This window comes from Procambarus clarkii, chromosome 21 (assembly GCF_040958095.1).
Source record: "Procambarus clarkii isolate CNS0578487 chromosome 21, FALCON_Pclarkii_2.0, whole genome shotgun sequence".
NCBI classification, from domain to species: Eukaryota; Metazoa; Arthropoda; class Malacostraca; order Decapoda; family Cambaridae; genus Procambarus; species Procambarus clarkii.
In genome coordinates this window covers 18,852,087-18,876,822 of record NC_091170.1, presented here as the reverse complement: position 1 = coordinate 18,876,822, position 24,736 = coordinate 18,852,087, and the positions used below count along the sequence as shown (strand labels likewise).

General features: G+C 43.3%; 1 protein-coding gene across 1 annotated transcript in view; it reads right to left on the bottom strand.

Annotated features, from left to right (window-relative positions):
* LOC123760677 (polycystin family receptor for egg jelly) overlaps positions 1-24,736 on the bottom strand; it is a 467,012-nt gene that overhangs the window by 27,687 nt on the left and 414,589 nt on the right. The window contains 4 exon segments of the mRNA XM_069328534.1: positions 10,560-10,732; positions 12,768-12,983; positions 13,242-13,312; positions 17,994-18,189. Coding sequence (XP_069184635.1) covers positions 10,560-10,732; positions 12,768-12,983; positions 13,242-13,312; positions 17,994-18,189 — 656 coding nt within the window.

Here is a 24,736-nt window from a genome sequence, read left to right as displayed (position 1 = left end):
ATTCATAAGAGATATGACATACACATGAAATCTACTCTATAAGAGAGAGAATGTCTGTTTGTCTGTCCGGAGTTGGCCGCCAAGCGCTTGGGGATAGCCTCACCCAAATTATCTGCTGTACGGGATGAACATAGGCTGGTCAAGGTCGCCAGAATTCGAAAGAGAATAGGGTGCCAGGGCTACTTTCTGATTCTCACGACGACGTTTTGGCACCTGCCCGCTGGCTACACAGCTAAATAAATATTTTGAAATCAAGCATTTCAAATTGTGTTATTTCTTACAGTAATATGCACCATACACACAGAAATCACAATAGCATGCTATATCAATTGAACAAATCTTAGACTAGAACAGTTGACTAAGGTGCAGCTGTAAACATCCCGTGCGTAGGTTCGAACCCTCATCACGGCTCTTGTGGATTTGTTCAATATGCACCATTATTCATTGATTTGGGGAAAATTAAAACAAGATTCCTGTTATCCAAAATTTGCCCATACTTGCATACAACAGACGATCCTGCCACAGCTTCAAAGGTTTTTCAAGCCATGCTTCTTTCTCCTAGTAAAGCAGTAACTATTCCATGTTTAACTTTTTCACTGTGATAAGCTACTTGCAGGGGCGACTTCCCACAATTTAGACAATTTAATTTTTTATCAGAAAGAGAGAGAGAGAGAGACAATGATGCGGATGAAGATGAAGACAGGGACAGAGAGACAGGCAGATACAGACAAGCAGAAACCGACAGGCAGAAACAGAAAGAGTTAGAGAGAGACAGACAGAGGGGTGAACAGATGGATGGATAGATGGATTGATAAATGTATTGATAGATGGATAGGTAGATGGATAGATGGATGGATAGTTAGGTAGATAGTTTGGTAGCTAGATACATAGTTTGGCAGCTAGATACATAGATGGATGGATAGATAATATAGATAGATAGATGGAAATACAGATGGATACAGATAGAACGATGAGTAGAAGGATGGATGGATAGATCGATAGATAGACTGGTAGATAGATGGATGAATAGATGAATGGATTGATATCGGTTGGATTGATGATAGCTATATGGACATATGGATAGATAGATGGATGAATATTTAGTAAGCTGGGTAGGTTGCTGGATATATGGATGGATAAATAGATGGGTGGCTGGAGAGGTATTTAAACGGATAGTTGGATATATATGGATATATTTGAAGGGTTAGATGATTAGATGGATAGATAGATGATTAGATGGATGGATTGATAACACATAGATCGATGGATAGATAATAGATAGCTGGATATATAGGAAGATGGATGTATATGGATAGATAGAAGGAAACATGGATAGAGGAATACATAGATGATTAGATTGGAGACAAACTCGGACATCGCTGGGTGCCCCAACAGCACATTGTAATAATTCATTGCTATGGGGAGAGGTAGCCAGTACACACATACACGTTAGGCTTATATCGAGGTCCCAAGGGTCGAATTACTGATCCCGCCCATGATACAACTCCACGAGAAGCTGACGAACTCCTGGGTACCAACTTACTGCTTAGTGAATAATTACCCGCCACTATACATGAAATCTATTCTATAAGAAAGAATCTCTCTGAGAAATTCCCAATCATTTCTGTCCCTCTCAGGATTTGAACCCGGAATTCTCGCTCGTGAGTCGATAACGAACCAAAGTATACCCTTCTCATCCTGCCATTTTCATGACGTTTGAAATAATATCAAGGGCTGTGTTTTTCGTAGAGACTTAATGCTTACTCATGCCGTCCATCCACGCACTTTCATGGTTTACTCAAAAACGAAGGGTGGTGTTATGAACTAGCCTAACCTGTTCAGACTAGATACACTGAGGTCATACCTTTAAGTGTTAAGGCACCTCTATTACATTTAAACCTGTTGCTGTAATTAAATTTATGACTCTATATTGAAATGTCATTATATTCAAGTGTATTATATTGTATTATTATTATACGATGTTATCTTTCATGATCTTGTTTGTGTTAACTGCTCATTTCACCATTTGCGGCACTGGAGGTTCGCCCCCAGCCGGCAAGGTGTGTGGAGGTGGCCACCAGTGCCCCAGTAGTTGCCCAGTGTGCGTGGTAGATGGTGGCCGACTCGTCGTTTGTTGACGTGACTTGTGTGATAAGGGCCCCCTTTTCCCTGTTTTACGGGTTGATTCGGTGGGCCTGGAATTTACGGGGCGGGCTGACTACCCAGCCGTGGAATTAGTTATGTGTGTTATGCTGCATGTTTCCGTGGCGGCGATCTATGTTGTAGAATTGGTGTCATCTCATCGGGCTATTGTAAATTCTGCACATGAGGATGATTACAGGGTGTTTCTACACCATTACAAGGGGCGGTTCGTTTCCCTGCCAGATGCTGCTGGTGCAGTGACTGTTTCTGAGCGGAGTAATGCTCTCACTTTCGTCAGCATTCATGGTGCACCCCTTGAGTTCCCAGAGGAGATGCTGCAGAGGTATATGGGCAGTTTGGGGCTGTCATGAGTGTGAGGATCAATATCGTTTCCTCTGGGAAACTTAAGGATGTTCGAACTAGTATACACACTCTGGGGATGAGGCTGCGGTCGACATCCGTCCTTGGTGCGGCTTACGGGATATTACATCCGCATTTACTACGCCTGACAGTCTCACACCTGCATTAGCTGTTGTTTGTTGGACCTGCTGGCTGCTCAGCGGATTTCGTCGCTCTGGTGAATCTTTTTCGTGAAGAATTCCCACCGCTGGCTGTGGAGGAGGACCTAGTGGGTGAGGTTATGGACGAACCCTTGGCAGCTGTGTCGGACGGTGCGTCTGCTCCTGGTAGGGCTCCGGTGGATGTGCCGTCCTCGGTTGGGTGTACTACTGCTGGTGGAGTTTCTGATGCTGCTGTGGATCCTCCGGGTGTTCCCTCTCTGTCTCCAGCTTCTTCGTCTTCTGCGCCTTCTCTTGCCCTTCTTCTCACCCTCTGCCTTCTCTTGCGGCTCCTGTCTCTCCGTCCCGCTGCTTGTCCCGGATGTCCTGGGAGATGGTGTGGATGCGGTGCCTCCTGCTGTGTTGGGAACAGTCCCCCATGTCGTTGAGGCTGCCAACGTCTTGCCCCATGCGACAGTGAACCTCTCTGCGTTATCCATGCTTTAGGTTCTGCTTCCGACTCGGACAATGTACAGTCGGGTCCCAAGCACTCTCGGCGTTCCACTCCTTATGCCTGGGCCAATGTGGATGAATTTGACGATTACAAGTCTGCAGATATCGGTGGGGTGGTTCCTGGGGCGGCAGTGTCTACGACGATGGTGGAAACGGAGGTTCATGTGCCTGCTGCTGCCGCCGGTGACAATGTCTCAAAGTTAACCTCTGTTTTTCCTTCTGCAAGGGGTTCCCTGCAGTGGGGGGTGGTCCCTCCTCCTGTGGTGGATGGTGAGGATGATGATGCAGGCCGGGGTCTGGTGATGGTCCTGATGAATGATGTTCACCGTGGGAGGTCTGTGCCGATGCCCGGACCTGTGGATATTGTTCAGACAGGGGGGTCCCTGTGGTGTTACCCCTTCAAATGTCATTGCTATGTTGCCGCTCACAGTGGTGCTGGCCCCAGTGTTGCCGCCCTGTTCCAGGAGTGCGGTTGCCTCGTCGACGGGTACCGCGCCTGGTGCTGGTCTTTGGCCTGTTGATAATTTGGCTGATGTTCTGACTGCTGACCGGTTGCCCTTATTGTGGGAGCGGGTGGCGCCACTTTCCCTGTACCCGTCTAATATTTGGGTAGCCCCCAGCATGCATGCATTCGTGCCCGAAGTTCAGGATACTATGGCGCACTCTAGTGAGCGTTATTGTCCTGATGTGGGGCTTCGCTGGGAGGCGTACTGTATCAGGTTTCTGGTAGCGTGATTTCCGAACAAACACTGTTAGGGGTGGCTTGTGTTGCTTCGCTTCCCCTTGCTGTGTTTGTTGTGGGTCTATCAAGCCTCTGGTAGTGTGTTTGTTTAATTTTCTTCTGTGTTTTCTGAATTTTTCTGTTTTATGTTCCAATCTCTTGTATGTGCCGGTATGTTTTCTCTGTGTGGCTGTCTGTGTATTTTGTACTCACCGGTTCCTGCGTGTTTCGGTTCTGTTTGCATGTCTGTGTTGATGTTGTATTTTCCGTGTGGTCCTTCTGGCTTGATTTGTCCTCTTTGCTTCGTATGTTCGTTGTATGTGTCCTTGTGTGACAAATGGCTGGTTTTTCTGTATTACCTTTGTGAAGTGTGTTTGTGTGTCGTGTTTCATGTCCTGATTTATGTTTTGTGTTTGTAACCTTCTTAGATTACTGTTTTAGGTTTCAGCTTATGTACCATATGCAGTGTTACTTTTTTTTTATTTATATAAAAAATCAGAATACAAAATCATAAGACAAACACAAATCAAAGAAAGAACAGAAGTATAATACATAAACAATACACTATCAGCATAAAGCAAACACATAGCACATGAAAGAGACAAAGAACATTAAGTAATGACAAAAAAAAACACATACACATAACACAGGGACAGTAATACAAAACACCCCGATAATCAAAAGGGGAGGAGAATAAAGCATAACCCCCAAACCCTACACAGAGTAACACAAAATACATGTGAGGCACGCTCCAGAAACAGAGGAGCAAACAAGCACACATACCATAAATAACATAAAAGGCACAAAAAAGGCACAAGCATACAACTAACACAGGGCAAGCAAAAAGGGACACAAAAAGGCACAAAGCATACAACTAACACAGAGCAAACAAAAAGGCACACGCAGGAGCCAGGGAAAGAATAAAAGCCACACCCACGCACAAACACACCAAACCAAAACACACAACCACAGGAGCAAGCACAACAGAAACGAAACAACCACACACACACCCAGCCCAACCTCCGCCGAGGAGGCTCACCGAAGGGCCGGGGACCGAAGACGAACCGGAACAAGACCCACCCACCCAACCCACGACCAGTCACCCAAAAGCATCCCCACGAACATACGCACCAGTAAACCAACCGCAAAAATCCCCGGAAAAGCACGCTGCAGCCACCACCAGGTGTACCGCAAGCGGCCTCTCAAAAACCCCAAAACCCTATCAACCCCATAACCCTCCCTCCGACCAACCCACACACAATACACATATTCAGCCATAAGAAGACATAACGTATTCCGCACCCGGCGAGAGCCCTGCGGAAAAGACAAAAACAAAAACTGCAAAAACTCACCCCTATACCCCGGCCCACAAACCACGGCCAACACATCCCGAAACCAATCAAGCAAACCACTCAACCGCTCACAAAAATAGAAAACATGCAACTGAGTCTCGGGCAACCCACAGTGGACACACGCGGCAGAGGCGCGCAAACCCAGCATGCACAACCGTTCATTTGTCGCTAATGACAAATGTAACACGCGAAACAACAACTCCCGTTGCTGCAGCGCCAAAAACCGCCGCCCACACCACCCCCCAATCCCAAGATGGGAATAAAGCCTCCACCCGCGGCCGAACACGACGAAACAAAATCCCATAAATCGCCGTAACCGAAAGAGACATAAAACCCGGACAACGGCAGACAGCCCTGAAAATATCTACCGCCCAAGAGTAAACAGGAGGGGTACAGAAGGCCACCTCCCGACAACCACCGAAATCCACCAAAAAAACTAAACCTAACCGAACAATAATAAACACACAGAGCATTGAGCCCCCCACGCATCGCCAATCCCTGACGCAACGAGACCCAGAACAGCGCCCGGGCTCTGGTAAACACATTCGGAATACCAACCCCACCCTCCCGCACAGCTAACACCAACGTCGAGCGACGAACCGGGTGGTAACGTCCACACCACACGTACCTATAAACCTGACGTTCCAACCCCAGAGCCAGCCGGCGATCCAGGGGAAAACACCGAGCCATGATCCAAACACGCGACAAAACCTTACAAGTAACCAGCAACGCCCGCTGATAAATCGTCAACGGGCGCGCAGCCAACAACCCAACCGCAACACCAACACTACGCGAAACCGCACTCCAATTATATATGCAGTGTTACGTGTCAGCTTTTGTAGCCCGTGTTTGGGTATTTTTGTTTTGTTTCTCTGTCATGCTACTTTTCTTATTTGTAATTAATTTTTTATACTGATATGCGTTTCCTTTGTTCTGCGCCTTGCTCAGGTGTAGGGTTATTATGTTTTGTACATTGTAGGTGGTGTTTTTCTGTGTTGTATTTAGTATGTTGTGTGATAAGTTTGTGGGCCATGTTTCTGTGTCTTGTTGTAGGTCTTTCTGGCCTGTGGTTTTGTATTTTTGTTTGTTTTCATTATATTTTTTCTGTAATTTTTTTATTGTCTTTGTTCCCATGTCCTGCATATAACAATAAAAATAAAGTTGCGGCGCTGCCACTGCCACATCCTGCTCCCTCCCCCCCCCCCCCATTTCCATGCCTGAGTGTGAGTGTGTGTCAACCAGCTAGCCCCTGTGCGGTGGCTGGTAGCTTATTGTTTCTGTTGTGCATATTATATATATATATATATATATATATATATATATATATATATATATATATATATATATATATATATATATATATATATATATAGATATGTCGTACCTAGTAGCCAGAACGCACTTCTCTGCCTACTATGCAAGGCCCGATTTGCCTAATAAGCCTAATTTTCATGAATTAATTATTTTTTGACTACCTAACCTAACCTAACCTAACTTTTTCGGCTACCTAACCTAACCTATAGAGATAGGTTAGGTTAGGTTAGGTAGGGTTGGTTAGGTTCAGTCATATATCTACGTTAATTTTAACTCCAATAAAATAAAATTGACCTCATACATGATGAAATGGGTAGCTTTATCATTTCATAAGAAAAAAATTTGAGAAAATATATTAATTCAGGAAAACTTGCCTTATTAGGCAAATCGAGCCTTGCATAGTAGGCTGAGAAGTGCGTTCTGGCTACTAGGTACGACTATATATATATATATATATATATATATATATATATATATATATATATATATATATATATATATATGTCGTACCTAGTAGCCAGAACGCACTTCTCAGCCTAATATGCAAGGCCCAATTTGCCTAATAAGCCAACTTTTCCTGAATTAATTGTTTTTCGACTACCTAACCTACCTAACCTAAACTAACCTAACTTTTTCGGCTACCTAACCAAACCTAACCTATAAAGATAGGTTAGGTTAGGTTAGGTAGGGTTGGTTAGGTATGGTCATATATCTACGTTAATTTTAACTCCAATAAAAAAAAATTGACCTCATACATAATGAAATGGGTAGCTTTATCATTTCATAAGAAAAAAATTAGAGAAAATATATTAATTCAGGAAAACTTGGCTTATTAGGCAAATCGGGCCTTGCATAGTAGGCTGAGAAGTGCGTTCTGGCTACTAGGTACGACATATCTATATATATATATATATATATATATATATATATATATATATATATATATATATATATTTATATATATATATATATATATATATATATATATATATTTATATATATATATAATGTATTAAGTTAATTTTATGTAGTTGAACATCTGGGCATGTCCCAATGTTGTATAATTTACTTAAGTGTATTTTATGTTTGTTTTCGCTACTCCGAGAGAGGTTATATGAACGTACAATGTTTGTACTGTTAGTTGAGGTATGGTTGGCAGCCAGGAACTGCCTCACTGGGCTCGGGTTCTGTAGGGGCTCACACGTGTTGTGTGTGCTCTCTTGAGTAATGTTACAGTAGGGATATTTGAATACATATCTTGTCTTCTTAGCAGTGAGATAAGAAAGAGATTATTGTAATGATCAGAGTTAAATAAGTGTTATTACTAAATTTGCAAATTGTAACTCGTGTGGTAAAGTGACAGAATTTTTATCACTGTTTGGGGACTCTCATATTTTGATGCCTGTGTAGACTTTATCTCTGGAGAGGAGATTCCTGACTTTACCTGATTTTTCAGTCATTGTGGACTCTAACTTTTGAGAAGAGTTTTTCGACTTTGTCTTTTGCCAGTCCAGTTGGAATTTAGTTTTTCGGAAGGCAAAGTGATAGTTCTCTGACTTGTGTTTATTTATATATATATATATATATATATATATATATATATATATATATATATATATATATATATATATATATATATATATATATATATATTACATTACATTACATTACAGAATGTAAGGGTTCTTACATTCTTGTACAGCCACTAGTACACGTGAGTAAAAGGTAAGGTGCTCCAGTGCTTAAGGGAGTACTTAAGCAACGAGAAACAGCGAGTAACGGTGAGGGGGAGACATCAGAGTGGCAAGATGTCACCAGCGGAGTCCCACAGGACTCAGTACTTGGACCCATCCTGTTTCTAATATATGTAAACGATCTTCTAGAGGGAATAGACTCATTCCTCTCAATGTTTGCTAATGATGCAAAAATTATGAGAAGAATCAAGACAGAGGGAAATAGACAGAGACTACAGGATGACCTGGAAAAACTGGAGGAATGGTCTAGAAAATGGCTGCTAAAGTTCAACTCAGGAAAGGGTAAAATAATGAAATTAGGCGAAAGGAGCAGGAGGCTGAACACAAGGTACCATCTGGGAGGTGAAATCCTGCAAGAGTCAAATAGAGAGAAAGATATGGGGGTTGATATCACACCGAACCTGTCCCCAGAGTCCCACATCAAAAGGATATCATCAGCGGCATATGCTAGACTGGCCAACATAAGAACTGCTTTTAGAAACTTGTGTAAGGAATCGTTCAGGACCCTGTACACCACTTATGTCAGACCAATCCTTGAATATGCAGCTCCAGCCTGGAGTCCATACCTAGTTAAACACAAGACAAAGTTAGAGAAGATTCAGCGGTATGCCACCAGGCTCGTCCCGGAACTGAGAGGAATGAGCTGCGAAGAAAGGCTAAAGGAGCTGAACCTCACGTCCCTGGAAAACAGAAGAGTAAGGGAAGACATGAACACCACCTACAAAATTCTCAGGGGGAATTAACAGGGTGGACAAAGACAAACTCTTAAGCACGGGTGGGACACGAACAAGGGGACACATGTGGAAACTTAGTACCCAGATGAGCCACAAAGACGTTAGAAAGAATTTTTTCAGCGTCAGAGTAGTTAACAAATGGAATGCACTAGGAAGTGATGTGGTGGAGGCTGACTCCATACACGGTTTCAAATTTAGGTATGATAGAGCCCAATAGGCTCAGGAATCTGTACACCTATTAATTGACGGTTTAGAGGCGGGACCAAAGAGACAAAGCTCAACCCCCGCAAGCACAACTAGGTGAGTACGTAGCATTTCGGGCAAGTCCTTAATCCTATGTTCCCTGGAATACGACCCCCCGAAAAATCGTTTAACAACCAGGTACTCAGTTTACTGTTGAATTAAACAGAGGCAACAGTTAAGGATTTGCCCCCAGTAAATCCTCCCCGGCCAGGATACGAACCTAGGACAAAGCGCTCGAGAAACGCTAGGCGAGTGTCTTAACCACAACACCCCGGGGACTGTTTATTGATGTTCATGCTGAAACATTACTACCCCCCCCCTACTCTGGTTATGTAACGTCACAACCTGTTGGGGTGAAGGTGGATGGGGAGGAGAAGAGGAGGTGAATATAGAGATAGGGGAGATGGGGGAAATAGAATGGGGCAGAGGTGAGAAAGCGGAGATAGAAGGGGGAAGGCGGGTAGAAATGGAATGGGAGGGGGGAGAGAGTGAGCAGGAAAAGAGTAATGAGAGAGTGTGGAGTGGGAAGAAGAGCAGAGGAGGAGCAGAGGGAAAGAGATAGGGAAGGTGGGAGTGAGACCCAGGCGGAAAGGGATAACCCATCCAGTAATAAATAAACGACACATATGGCACATACATAATGATAAGGCATATGCATAACAAAAAAATATATATTGCAGTGATAAAATGTTTACATAACGGCTATATATATATAATTGCCTGGATAAATAAATAAAGGATATTTATACAAATAAAATACATGAACCTCTCAATCAAGAGAACTGACACCTCCAAGATGGCTGCCGTAACCCTACGGATGAAGCCTATTTCAACATTAGAATAAAAATGTAAATGTTCGTTTGTTCAAAATCGCTGATCTCCGAAAATTCTTCACTGCTTTTTTACTGCAAAATTGCCTTTAATTTTCACACAATGTTCCATTCGCATCCGCGCGGGTTTTATATACATACTATATAGATGTCACGTCTGTGACAGGGAATAAACATGTTTCTTTTTTAAACTGTGTTTTTCATGTGTGGGAAATCTTCAAAACCTCTTTACCGGGCCGGGTAAAGCTAGATAATGATAAAAAAAATTAATTGCAAGGCAAGAATTGGCTTGGAATTATTTCCAAGCCAATTCTATTATTTAGTTCCTAATGATAAGAATTAGAATCCATTAATTCCTGGATTTAAATTCTTGAATTAAATTTAATGAATTAAAATCCAATAATGCCCTGGCTCTACCATTATGTCTAAGATGCTATCGGAATGAACACACAACCTCACCTATAGTCTTGTTGAACCTCAGAAGCCTGATAAACTTGATTGTTCCGACAAAGACAATGAAAGCGACCAAGTAGCCGTACACCTCGTTGATGCGTGCTGCATACTGCATCCTCACGTACCCGTTGCCGTACGTTCTATTGAACTCATCCAGGGCAGCGTTTATGTTGAAGTATCTGTTGAAAAGAGAAATATGGAGCTGGTATTGATGAGGCAAGCAAGGCATCACGCAGGCACGAGGCTGGACCATGTGGGGAGTACACAGTACTCACCAGGCTGGCCCATGTGGGGAGTTCACAGTACTCACCAGGCTGGCCCATGTGGAGAGTACACAGTACTCACCAGGCAGGCCCACGTGGAGAGTACACAGTACTCACTAGGCTGGCCCATGTGGGGAGTTCACAGTACTCACCAGGCTGGCCCATGTGGAGAGTACACAGTACTCACCAGGCTGGCCCATGTGGAGAGTACACAGTACTCACCAGGCTGGCCCATGTGGAGAGTACACAGTACTCACCAGGCTGGACCATGTGGAGAGTACACAGTACTCACCAGGCTGGCCCATGTGGAGAGTACACAGTACTCACCAGGCAGGCCCACGTGGAGAGTACACAGTACTCACCAGGCTGGACCACGTGGGGAGTACATAGTACTCACCAGGCTGGCCCATGTGGAGAGTAAAGTACACAGTACTCACCAGGCTGGCCCATGTGGAGAGTAAAGTACAGAGTACTCACTCGGTTGGACCATGTGGGGAGTACACAGTACTCACCAGGCTGGCCCACGTGGGGAGTACACAGTACTCACCAGGCTGGACCACGTGGGGAGTACACAGTACTCACCAGGCTGGCCCACGTGGAGAGTACACAGTACTCACCAGGCTGGCCCACGTGGAGAGTACACAGTACTCACCAGGCTGGCCCACGTGGGGAGTACACAGTACTCACCAGGCTGGACCACGTGGGGAGTACATAGTACTCACCAGGCTGGCCCATGTGGAGAGTACACAGTACTCACCAGGCTGGCCCATGTGGAGAGTACACAGTACTCACCAGGCTGGCCCACGTGGAGAGTACACAGTACTCACCAGGCTGGCCCACGTGGAGAGTACACAGTACTCACCAGGCTGGCCCACGTGGGGAGTACACAGTACTCACCAGGCTGGCCCACGTGGGGAGTACACAGTACTCACCAGGCTGGCCCACGTGGGGAGTACACAGTACTCACCAGGCTGGCCCACGTGGGAAGTACACAGTACTCACCAGGCTGGACCACGTGGAGAGTACAAAGTACTCACCAGGCTGGCCCACGTGGGGAGTACATAGTACTCACCAGGTTAGACCATGTATTGAGTAAAGTACACAGTACTCACCAGGCTGGCCCATGTGGGGAGTACACAGTACTCACCAGGCTGGCCCATGTGGAGAGTACACAGTACTCACCAGGCTGGCCCATGTGGAGAGTAAAGTACACAGTACTCACCAGGCTGGCCCATGTGGAGAGTAAAGTACACAGTACTCACTCGGTTGGACCATGTGGAGAGTAAAGTACACAGTACTCACCAGCCTGGACCATGTGGAGAGTACACAATACTCATCATGCTGGACCATGTGAAGAGTAAAGTACACAGTACTCACCAGGCAGAACCACGTTAAGAGTAAAGTACACACTACCTACCAGGCTGGACCATGTATAGAGTAAAGCACACACAACCCACCAGGCTGGACCATGTATAGAGTAGAGCAAACACTACCCATCAGGCTGGACCATGTATAGAGTAAAGCACACACTACCCATCAGGCTGGACCATGTATAGAGTAAAGCACACACTACCCACCAGGCTGGACCATGTATAGAGTAGAGCACACACTACCCATCAGGCTGGACCATGTATAGAGTAAAGCACACACTACCCACCAGGCTGGACCATGTATAGAGTAAAGCACACACTACCCATCAGGCTGGACCATGTATAGAGTAAAGCACACACTACCCACCAGGCTGGACCATGTATAGAGTAGAGCACACACTACCCACCAGGCTGGACCATGTATAGAGTAGAGCACACACTACCCACCAGGCTGGACCATGTGGGTACGGAGACTGCTCCAGCTTTCCACACCTTGACCAATGTAATTGGAGGAAAAAATGACATGCGGGCTACAGATAAATGTTAAGGAGTATTATAAGAAGGAAAACCAGTGTCGTCACCTGAGAATGTAGATGATGATAGTGGCGTAGCTGGCCAGTATTATGGAGATCTCAGCATACGACCAATAGTTTGTGAGGTAGTCACATTTCTGCTTACATATGCGATAGATCTCACGCCCCGTGAAGTACAAGATGAACAGGCAGAACACCACCTGACACGCGATGATGAACGATCCAAAAGTGTTTCCGGGTTCGATGAGACTTATTCCGTCAAACCTGGAGAACAGAGAAAGAAATGAAGAACAGATAAAGAAATGAGGGGAAAACTTTCAGGACTGTAAATCACATACAGTATTAGCGATTTGTTATGAAAATATATTTAGAATTAGAGAGATGGATTGTCACTTTATATTACTGTAATACAGATTTAGTAACACGTCATATTACTGTAATACAGATTTAGTAACACGTCATATTACTGTAATACAGATTGGTATGAGAGCTGAAGGGTTGTAATGTGGCTGTTAAACTCACCTGCCAGAAGGGACGACGCCTCCCCCCGGGATGAACTCCGCCATGATAACAATCATCCCAAACAGATTAACCTGTGTTGTAGAACATAACAACAATTACACTCATCAAAATAGTCCTCACCTCAAGTGATTTCAGAAAACAGATCATCCGCTTTATTAAATCATTTATACATGTCAAGCTTTAGTTTCAAGCTTTATAATATTCTGTAGCAAATCAACTGGCCTTTATGAATGATACTGACGGTAGGTCGCAAGATTTACATGTGATTCAACTTTGATACGGTTTAATGGATCTTTTGTATCCCGAAGGATAATTAGTGTCTGATATCGCTGCTTGATTTGCTGGTCAAAAAGGTCAAGAAGTCATTTTAAATTACTTTCTGAAATAAAATTTTCTAACAATTCTTTCTTTTACATAAAAATGACATTGACTGCATATTTTAGCAAGACGTCCCAGGACCCACTTCTGTGCTGAGTAATCATGGAACAAAAATGCTTCATGGAAATTTGGGAAAATTTTGCAATTATAAATGTCTCTTGAAAGTGTATGACAAAAGGAAGTGTTTAACTTAGGAGCAAGACATGCATGTAAGTGGTTAACTAAAGTGTATGACTTCACTAAGTGTTTAAATAAAGGGGCATGACTACAGTAAGTGGTTAAGCAAGGGACATGACTACAGTAAGTGGTTAACCAAGGGGCATGACTACAGTAAGTGGTAAAGCAAGGGACATGACTACAGTAAGTGGTTAACCAAGGGGCATGACTACAGTAAGTGGTTAACCAAGGGGCATGACTACAGTAAGTGGTTAACCAAGGGACATGACTTCAGTAAGTGGTTAACCAAGGGGCATGACTACAGTAAGTGGTTAACCAAGGGGCATGACTACAGTAAGTGGTTAACCAAGGGGCATGACTACAGTAAGTGGTAAAGCAAGGGACATGACTACAGTAAGTGGTTAACCAAGGGGCATGACTACAGTAAGTGGTTAACCAAGGGACATGACTACAGTAAGTGGTTAAGCAAGGGGCATGACTACAGTAAGTGGTTAACCAAGGGGCATGACTACAGTAAGTGGTTAAGCAAGGGGCATGACTACAGTAAGTGGTTAAGCAAGGGGCATGACTACAGTAAGTGGTTAAGCAAGGGGCATGACTACAGTAAGTGGTTAAGCAAGGGGCATGACTACAGTAAGTGGTTAACCAAGGGGCATGACTACAGTAAGTGGTTAACCAAGGGGCATGACTACAGTAAGTGGTTAAGCAAGGGGCATGACTACAGTAAGTGGTTAACCAAGGGGCATGACTACAGTAAGTGGTTAAGCAAGGGGCATGACTACAGTAAGTGGTTAAGCAAGGGGCATGACTACAGTAAGTGGTTAACCAAGGGGCATGACTACAGTAAGTGGTTAAGCAAGGGGCATGACTACAGTAAGTGGTTAAGCAAGGGGCATGACTACAGTAAGTGGTTAACCAAGGGGCATGACTACAGTAAGTGGTTAAGCAAGGGGCATGACTACAGTAAGTGGTTAAGCAAGGGACATGACTACAGTAAGTGGTTAAGCAAGGGACATGACTACAGTAAGTGGTTAAATAAAGTGTATGACTTCAGTAACTAAACAAGATGTAATTATTGTACAGTATAAAAATCATTCACAAAAGCAGCCATTAATTATTTCCATTTAAAGCTGGGTTCATGAGGAACAAATATTTAGTAGATAATTAATAAAAAATCCTATTAAAAGTGATGTAAAGAAATTACTTAAATAACATACAGACAGCTGCATGTCGAGACAGACAGCTGCATGTCGAGACAGACAGCTGCATGTCGAGACAGACAGCTGCATGTCGAGACAGACAGCTGCATGTCGAGACAGACAGCTGCATGTCGAGACAGACAGCTGCATGTCGAGACAGACAGCTGCATGTCGATACAGACAGCTGCATGTCGAGACAGACAGCAACATGCCGAGACAGACAGCTGCATGTGGAGACAGACAGCAACATGCCGAGACAGACAGCGGCATGCTGAGACAGACAGCAACATGTCGAGACAGACAGCAACATGTCGAGACAGACAGCGGCATGCTGAGACAGACAGCAACATGTCGAGACAGACAGCAACATGTCGAGACAGACAGCGGCATGCTGAGACAGACAGCAACATGTCGAGACAGACAGCAACATGCCGAGACAGACAGCTGCATGTCGAGACAGACAGCGGCATGTAGAGACAGACAGCAACATGCCGAGACAGACAGCTGCATGTCGAGACAGACAGCGGCATGTAGAGACAGACAGCAACATGCCGAGACAGACAGCTGCATGTCGAGACAGATAGCGGCATGTCGAGACAGACAGCAACATGTCGAGACAGACAGCTGCATGTCGAGACAGACAGCTGCATGTCGAGACAGACAGCGGCATGTCGAGACAGACAGCTGCATGTCGAGACAGACAGCTGCATGTCGAGACAGACAGCTGCATGTCGAGACAGACAGCTGCATGTCGAGACAGACAGCTGCATGTCGAGACAGACAGCTGCATGTCGAGACAGACAGCTGCATGTCGAGACAGACAGCTGCATGTCGAGACAGACAGCTGCATGTCGAGACAGACAGCTGCATGTCGAGACAGACAGCTGCATGTCGAGACAGACAGCTGCATGTCGAGACAGACAGCTGCATGTCGAGACAGACAGCTGCATGTCGAGACAGACAGCTGCATGTCGAGACAGACAGCTGCATGTCGAGACAGACAGCTGCATGTCGAGACAGACAGCTGCATGTCGAGACAGACAGCTGCATGTCGAGACAGACAGCTGCATGTCGAGACAGACAGCTGCATGTCGAGACAGACAGCTGCATGTCGAGACAGACAGCTGCATGTCGAGACAGACAGCTGCATGTCGAGACAGACAGCTGCATGTCGAGACAGACAGCTGCATGTCGAGACAGACAGCTGCATGTCGAGACAGACAGCTGCATGTCGAGACAGACAGCTGCATGTCGAGACAGACAGCTGCATGTCGAGACAGACAGCTGCATGTCGAGACAGACAGCTGCATGTCGAGACAGACAGCTGCCTAAATCCCAGATTGTAATATACAGATTTCGTTTGCTTGACCCTTCCTCAGTTGCCCCTTATTCAATATACTATATTTCCTAATTCAAAAATACACAACTATTTGACATACATAATAATAATTACATATTATACACAAAACATATAATTACAGTTGTGAGATCATACACATTCCTAGCAGTCAAGCAAGGACACCATTAACTCTGTTGAGCTGGAGTCTGCATGATGGCAGCACAGACAAGGAACCACAGATGTTTCACACACTGCTGTGGTTCCTTCCAGACTGTGCCCTCAACCTTTCAGACTGTGCCACCAACCCTCTAGACTGTGCCCACAACCTTCCAGACTGTGCCACCAACCCTCTAGACTGTGCCCACAACCTTCCAGACTATGCCACCAACCCTCTAGACTGTGCCCACAACCTTCCAGACTGTGCCACCAACCTTCCAGCAACAGTAAACTTACCTCTCACCACCTCAATAAGGAAGACGCCTCCTCCAAGCCAGACAGAACACCTCAAGTGAACCAGGACGACATCACACCGCCTCACCACTAGCCTCCCGCCGCTTAAGAAGAACTCAAGCTGATGGCTTTGACCGAAAAAAACATCTCCAATCCAAGGTGGACAGGCCACCAAACTTTCAAGCTCCCTCTCTCCACATCTAGATCTTCTTCCAAGAATTTCACCGCGCCATCCTTCTTCCTCCCACATCTTCTCCAACCTCTTTGGACATCAAAGCTCAAAGCTCAAATGTTAAACAAACTGACCGATAGTTTGAGACACGTGACTTGTTACCGTTCTTATACATTGGTACAACATTTGTATCTCTTCTCAATTTCAGAAATTTGTTCGACTGTAATGATTTATTAAATATATGAGTCAAAAGCGTGCTTAGCTTGTCTTTACACTCGTTTAGGACCCTGGGAAAGACTATGCTCCTGGCAGTTGTTTGGCGTTAACTCTTCTATCTGTTTGGCAACTTTCTCCCAGGTTTACCTCCTGTTAAGGAGGTCAACTCCTTACCTTACTCCTTACTCCAACTCCAACTTACTGCAACTCCTTACTAACTTCTAACCTCTTGGTAAGGAGGCCACAGGTAATATGTAAACTATTCTACCTGTTCTTCACTTTCTTCATGTACATTTGCTCAGATGTTGGTAAAATGTAAAGTTCTTCTCTAATAAATATGGAGACAACGTACTTATTTATAATGCCACTCATTTCATAGTCATTATTCGTTATGTAACCTAATTCATGTGTCAAAGGACAAAGGCTACCCCATGGCATTGTTATCCAAACCTTTACAGTCTCCTCGCGGGTTATACAGTATATCCATTGATGGTTCTTGTCCCCGTAATCTCCTGAGCTGCTTTCCTATCGTTTCCGCGGAACATCCTAGTACATTCACAATGGGCTTTAAAGCTTGCACTGAGCTTCTGTTTGATGATCAAATATTAGGTTAGGGTACATAGGGATTTGAACTTTTCGGCCCTTTTCTGTAAAAAAGATTATCCAGGCAAAAATCGTTCATTCTAGGGAAAACTTAACTGATTACTGAAAACAATTAAAATTGGAAAAACCACACATTCGGAGAATGAGGTCAAGTGCAGGTGTTATGCACCATTAATTAATGAGACGGTCATCAAAAAGAGATAATATTGGTCCCGAACCTGTGCGTTATATACAGAAAACTCAATCAGAAGAGCGCGTGTCCTGTGGTCAATCCATTGGTAAGTGTGTAGTTGCTTCAGCTTGGCCATGATGGCGTCTGTGCTGGCCCGCAGGTGGATGACGTAGCCTCCGCCACCATACCAGTTTACCTTGCCCCACACTGGTAAACTGTTCAGCTCTGCTGCCGTCGTATACCTGTTGAATATGTACACATTACATCATTCCAATTAAACTTTCAAACTGGTTTGAAAATAATAAATTATGGAATAGGTTAGACCCTCACAAAATTTATGATCTTACTTCATTATTATTATTTAATGCCAACACATGTCACAAACCTTGGACAAATGAAACTTTATTGGTCCCCTACTGAACAAAACTTTAGTGGTCCCCTACTGAACAAAACTTTAGTGGTCCCCTACTGAACAAAACTTTAGTGGTCCCCTACTGAACAAAACTTTAGTGGTCCCCTACTGAACAAAACTTTAGTGGTCCCCTACTGAACAAAACTTTAGTGGTCCCCTACTGAACAAAACTTTAGTGGTCCCCTACTGAACAAAACTTTAGTGGTCCCCTACTGAACAAAACTTTAGTGGTCCCCTACTGAACAAAACTTTAGTGGTCCCCTACTGAAGAAAACTTTAGTGGTCCCCTACTGAACAAAACTTTAGTGGTCCCCTACTGAACAAAACTTTAGTGGTCCCCTACTGAACAAAACTTTAGTGGTCCCCTACTGAACAAAACTTTAGTGGTCCCCTACTGAACAAAACTTTAGTGGTCCCCTACTGAACAAAACTTTAGTGGTCCCCTACTGAACAAAACTTTAGTGGTCCCCTACTGAACAAAACTTTAGTGGTCCCCTACTGAACAAAACTTTAGTGGTCCCCCTACTGAACAAAACTTTAGTGGTCCCCTACTGAACAAAACTTTAGTGGTCCCCTACTGAACAAAACTTTAGTGGTCCCCTACTGAACAAAACTTTAGTGGTCCCCTACTGAACAAAACTTTAGTGGTCCCCTACTGAACAAAACTTTAGTGGTCCCCTACTGAACAAAACTTTATTGGTCCCTACTGAACAAAACTTTAGTGGTCCCCTACTGAACAAACAAAATTAAAAAGAGTGAAGAAAGACAACTGAAATAAATGTTAATATATCTCTGTGAAGGATTCTTGACAGGCCGGACCACATATTGTTCCGAATGTTAGGAATACGGAGGGAGAGAAGAGTCCTCGGGAATAATGGAAGAACAAGGATCATGAACGCTGTAATGCAAGACTCATTCCCTCGATAAAGAAAATATACTATTCATGGAAAGGGCAGAAACGTTTGGGTGGATATAAATAGCTCATACGAGCTCCTAATGCTTGCCTACCTCTATCACCGTTTAGAAAAAATTGATTTCTTCTTCGTTCCTGCTCTCATTTAGACTTTTTCCTCTACGATATCCAGTTTCTTCCTGTCTTCTTTTAAAAGATCTCATCTTGATAACCATAATATCTCTTCCTCATCACTTTGTAATTTCCTAAAATTCCTTAGTACTTCTTCCATCCTATTTAGCACAGTTCTCTTTAGTTGTAAGTCCTTCCACTAGCCCAACAATTGTATCTACTACTTTCACTTTTCTCTCATGCCCTTGCACTATCCATAGCTCTGCTATTTGGCAAATTTCTAGAGTGTCATACTTTTCCTAATATCCTCAAAAACACGAGTAACGCCAGTTTATAAAGTACGCGATACGGAAGACAAACAATTACAGACCAATATCTAGTCTACCTATACAGTATTATCAAAAATATTTACAAACAGCTCTACTCCTACCTCGTAAAATTCAATACATTAAGTCACATACAATACATAACTCACCTAATTGTACTCACCTAATTGTACTCACCTAATTGTGCTTTCGGGGGTTGAGCTCTGGCTCTTTGGTCCCGCCTCTCAACCGTCAATCAACAGGTGTACAGGTTCCTGAGCCTATTGGGCTCTATCATATCTACACTTCAAACTGTGTATGGAGTCAGCCTCCACCACATCACTTCCTAATGCATTCCATTTGTCAACCACTCTGACACTAAAATACTTCCTTCTAATATCTCTGTGGCCCATTTGGGCACTCAGTTTTAACCTGTGTCCCCTAGTGCGTGTGCCCCTTGTGTTAGATAGCTTGTCTTTATCTACCCTATCAATTCCCTTGAGAATCTTGAATGTTGTGATTATGTCCCCCCTAACTATTCTGTTTTTTAACGAAGTGAGGTTTAATTCCCGTAGTCTCTCCTCGTAGCTCATACCTCTCAGCTCGGGTACTAGTCTGGTCTGGCAAACCTATGAATCTTTTCCAGTTTAGTCTTATGCTTGACTAGATATAGAGTCCATGCTGAAGCCGCATACTCCAGGATTGGTTTGACATATGTGGTATATAAAGTTCTGAAAGATTCCTTACACAATTTTCTTCTTACACAAGCTCCTGAGCCCGGATGGGAATTTATCACAGCATATTGAATGATATTTCAGGAATCTCTTGATTTTTGGCACCAAAACTATATACACTCCTCTTGACAACACTGAAGATACGGAAAAAGATTTAGTAAATGCAATACACAGAGCAGCAAATCACTCCATCCTCAAGAAGAAAACAATTACCCAACAACATAAAGACCATTGGTATTACTGTCATAGGATCAAAGAACTATATAATAGGCTATTCTTTTGTGCACGAAAAGAATTTCAAAAGAGACAGAACCCAAGCAATTCTGGAACTTCTTAGAGCTGTCCTAGATTATTTGCATGAAGAAACAGCAATAATCAGAGAAGAAAAATAAGAAAAATGGCTCGAGTGGTGTGCCAAGCTAGATCAGGGAAACGGGTGAAAAAGCCTTCTTGAATCTCATCAACAGAGTATGGGTGACAAGAACTCGACCACTCTCTTGGAACAGTGCGATTATAGTTCCCATTCCAAAACCCAAAGACCCAGGAAATCCAAGACCCATCTCATTAACAAGTTGTCCTGCCAAAACTGCAGAATGAATGGCTCTTAATCGAATTTAATGTAAAGCCAAACTACTGCACCAAAATATGTTTGCTTACAGAAAAGGTGTTGGAACCACAGACTGTCTTACCTCCCTCTCGGATGAAATCAATGGCAAACCAGAAATCCTTATTTTTCTGGACGTAGAAAAAGCCTCCAAGCTAGCCAATGCTCCAGCTACACTGTGCTGCCTGGTAGTTAAGGAAATCAAAGGACACGCTCTTGCCTTTGCCAAAGATTGTCTGCTTAACCAAGAAGCTAAGCCCCTTCCGCTTCAACTGCTATGAAGCAATTTATGAAGCTCAAGTTACCAAAAGCCAAACTGTTTAACTATGCAAATGACTTTGTGGTCATCATCAATGGAAAAGGCGCCAGGAACCATGCATAAAAATGACTAGACATCATCAGCAGGGAAGCAGAAGGCATAGCAGTGAAAATAAACAGCAACAAAACCAAAGCATTGGCTGTTAAAATGAGAACTCAAGACATCAGTCTCGCAATATAAGGACACAAAATTAAGTGGGTTACCTCATTTCAATATCTTGGAGTCATAATAGACAGCCAGTTGAAATTCACTCAAGAAATAGAAGATCTTCATCACTGTTGTAAAGCCAGAAACTCAGCTTTGCACTCCCTGACAGGTCTTAGAGACTGGTGCATCTCTTCCAGAACTAAATAGAGTACTACGTTCAAGCAGTTAGGTCACTCATCCTGCTGATCCTGCTCTTCATCCCTCAGTGATAACCCAATGGGAGAAACTGGAAGTGTCTCAAAATGATGCCGTTAGAACAATGTTGGGAGCACCTATATGGACGCAACAAGAGAGTCTAAGAATGGAAACCAACTTACCAGCCTTAGAAAACAGGATCAAACAAAGAATAGCCACCATAACAGCAAACATTGGTGGAACCATGACTAGACTGTCAATCAAAAATAGCATACATAAATCGCTCCACAGAAACTTTTAATATAGAACAAGTACATGGTCGGATAATCTAGTGAAGATTCTAGAGAAAGGGACTTGACATGGACCTATGAGAAGATAGCCCATATTAACACTTTCGGCAGCCTCCTCCATGGGAAGAATCGAGTCTAAAGATAATCATTGAAAGATTACCGGCCAGAAAATCAGCATGTGACTCGCAGAGGCGCCATGTAATCATAGAACAACAAATGGAAAACATCTCAAGACCAACATCACTTCCGTCTTCACAGATGGATCAGTTGATCAAGAAAGAGATTCTGTTGGGGCAGCAGTTACACTAACAACACTAACAACCATGAAGCATACTGGAGCATGAACAGTGGGTGCTCAACATTAAAAACAGAATTATATGCCCTGTAAGAGGCCATAAATAATACAACTGAGAATAATTTAAAAGATATCATCATTCATACCTACTCTAAATCTTCACTCATGGCGTTGTTATCCAGCCAGCACTTAGATATTATACAACTCATCACAGAAGTCCAACACATAGGAAAAGAAGCACAGCATCTAGGGCTGTCAATCACCCTAAATTGGATACCAAGTCACATTGGCAAAGATGGTAATGAAACGACAGACTCACTAGCAAAAAATACCACTGCGCTATCTTTTGTGCAGGTTAAAATACCTCCATGTTTTTCACAGATTAAAGAAGAAATCAAAAAGAAAATACTCCCAACTATCAAGAGTTGCCACCGAGCCAAAGTAGCGGAAGGAAGATCCACTGCGACGTGGTGCGAACAAGCCACTGGGTACTACTCTTTCAAGCCTGGCAAAAAGATACCCAGAGACATTGCAGTAGCCATACACAGACTCAGACTTGGTTACAAGTGTTGCTGGGAGGTAATAAACCCAATAGTTAAAGAGTGTCATATCTGTGGAACAGATGCAGAGGCGCCACTATTGCACTACTTACTGGAATGTGAAGCAACTGAAGTCCTGCGCATCAAACTCAACATTCATCCAATATGGGCAGCTGCATTAGATGCAAAATCTACAGTGACTAGAATGGTAAGAAAAGCAGTTGAAGAATGGGACACACTAGTGAACACTGTGCATTTATATCCATCACCAAGATAATGTTATTAGAACAAGACTAAAGCAGTGTTTTAATTCAAAAACGGAAAAGAAACGGGAGAAAAGGAGGAAACCCTACCTCCTTTTACAACTTTGACCCAAATATTACAGTAACAAGGTTATTATAAATAGCCGAGCTCAATTACGGGCTCACTATAACCCATGCTACATGGACATTTCGTTCTGAGTAGATAAATCTAAAACAACAATAAAATTCCATAGAAATAAACATTTCCATTCACCTGGGCTGTAGGACTAGTGCCTGCAGTAATGCCTTCTACAGAAGTATGGTCATGTGACCTTTCTGTAATCCTGCTATTCTGGGAACTGAAGTTGTTATTAATAAAGGTGTTCATCTGAATGCTATCCCTAATAACACTCTCCATACCCACAAGGAACGTGGCTAATGGGACTGCTTTCAATCATCCATTTTTGAGATCTAGTTTCAATTTACTCAAAAGAATTATTTTCCGAGGAGCCGGTCGGCCGAGCGGACAGCACGCTGGATTTGTGATCCTGTGGTCCCGGGTTCGATCCCGGGCGCTGGCGAGAAACAATGGGCAGAGTTTCTTTCACCCTATGCCCCTGTTACCTAGCAGTAAAATAGGTACCTGGGTGTTAGTCAGCTGTCACAGGCTGCTTCCTGGGGGTGGAGGCCTAGTCGAGGACCGAGCCGTGGGGACACTAAAAGCCCCAAAATCATCTCAAGATAACCTCAAAATAACCTCCTAGTAAAGCTATCCTCCGAAGTAAAGCTTTTGTTGCCAGCAAAAGTATTCAGAGTATTTATTAGAGCCCCTTCCACTATTCTTCTAGTTCTAATATTATTCCATTTATAGATTATTTCACATATCTTAAAGTCAATATTTCGATCTTTTTCACAACTATGGTTTGCTACAGCACTGTTACCAGTCATAATTTTACACACTTTCTTATGGTCTTCAATTCAGATCTCCGGTTTACGCCCTGGTTTCCCCACATAGACTTCATTACGATCTCTACAAAGGAATATATAAATGCCTCCCGGATTACTATCCTCTTCTATTCTATTGTTACTAATCATTTCCCTAATTGTATTTGGGTAATTGAAAACTATTTTATGTTTTGTATCCGCTATGTTACGGGTCAATTTACTTAAAAATGGGTTATAAGGCCCTTTCAAAACCGTTTTCTTATCAGGATTCCAAAGGCGTCTTTCAGTTTTAGTGTAAAGATGCCTTTACCTTTGATGTATGCTTTTTCAATGAACCCCGAGGGATAACCTAAACCCAAAAAATGGTTATATAAGTATTTAATTTCGGCTTCTAGGTAAGACGGATCAGAAATCTTAAAATTTTTTAGACAAAGTCCGGTGAGTACACTTTGCTTAACTGAATTAGAATGAAATGAGAAAAATGAATATATGAGTTTATGTCTTTTTCATGTAAGTACGGAATGTAAACTAATCGTTGCTTCTACCTATAATGTCCTCTATTGAGAGGTAGTAAACTACCTATCTAGAAATAGGTACCTAAATACCTATCTAGGCTGTCGAAATCTTCTCGAAGCATATATGACGAAAAGATCTTAACCAGGCTCTGGAACCTTTTCCATCTATTATTTCTGTGGGTACTCATTGTGCTGCAAAAACTCCAAAGTTGCAAGAATAGGG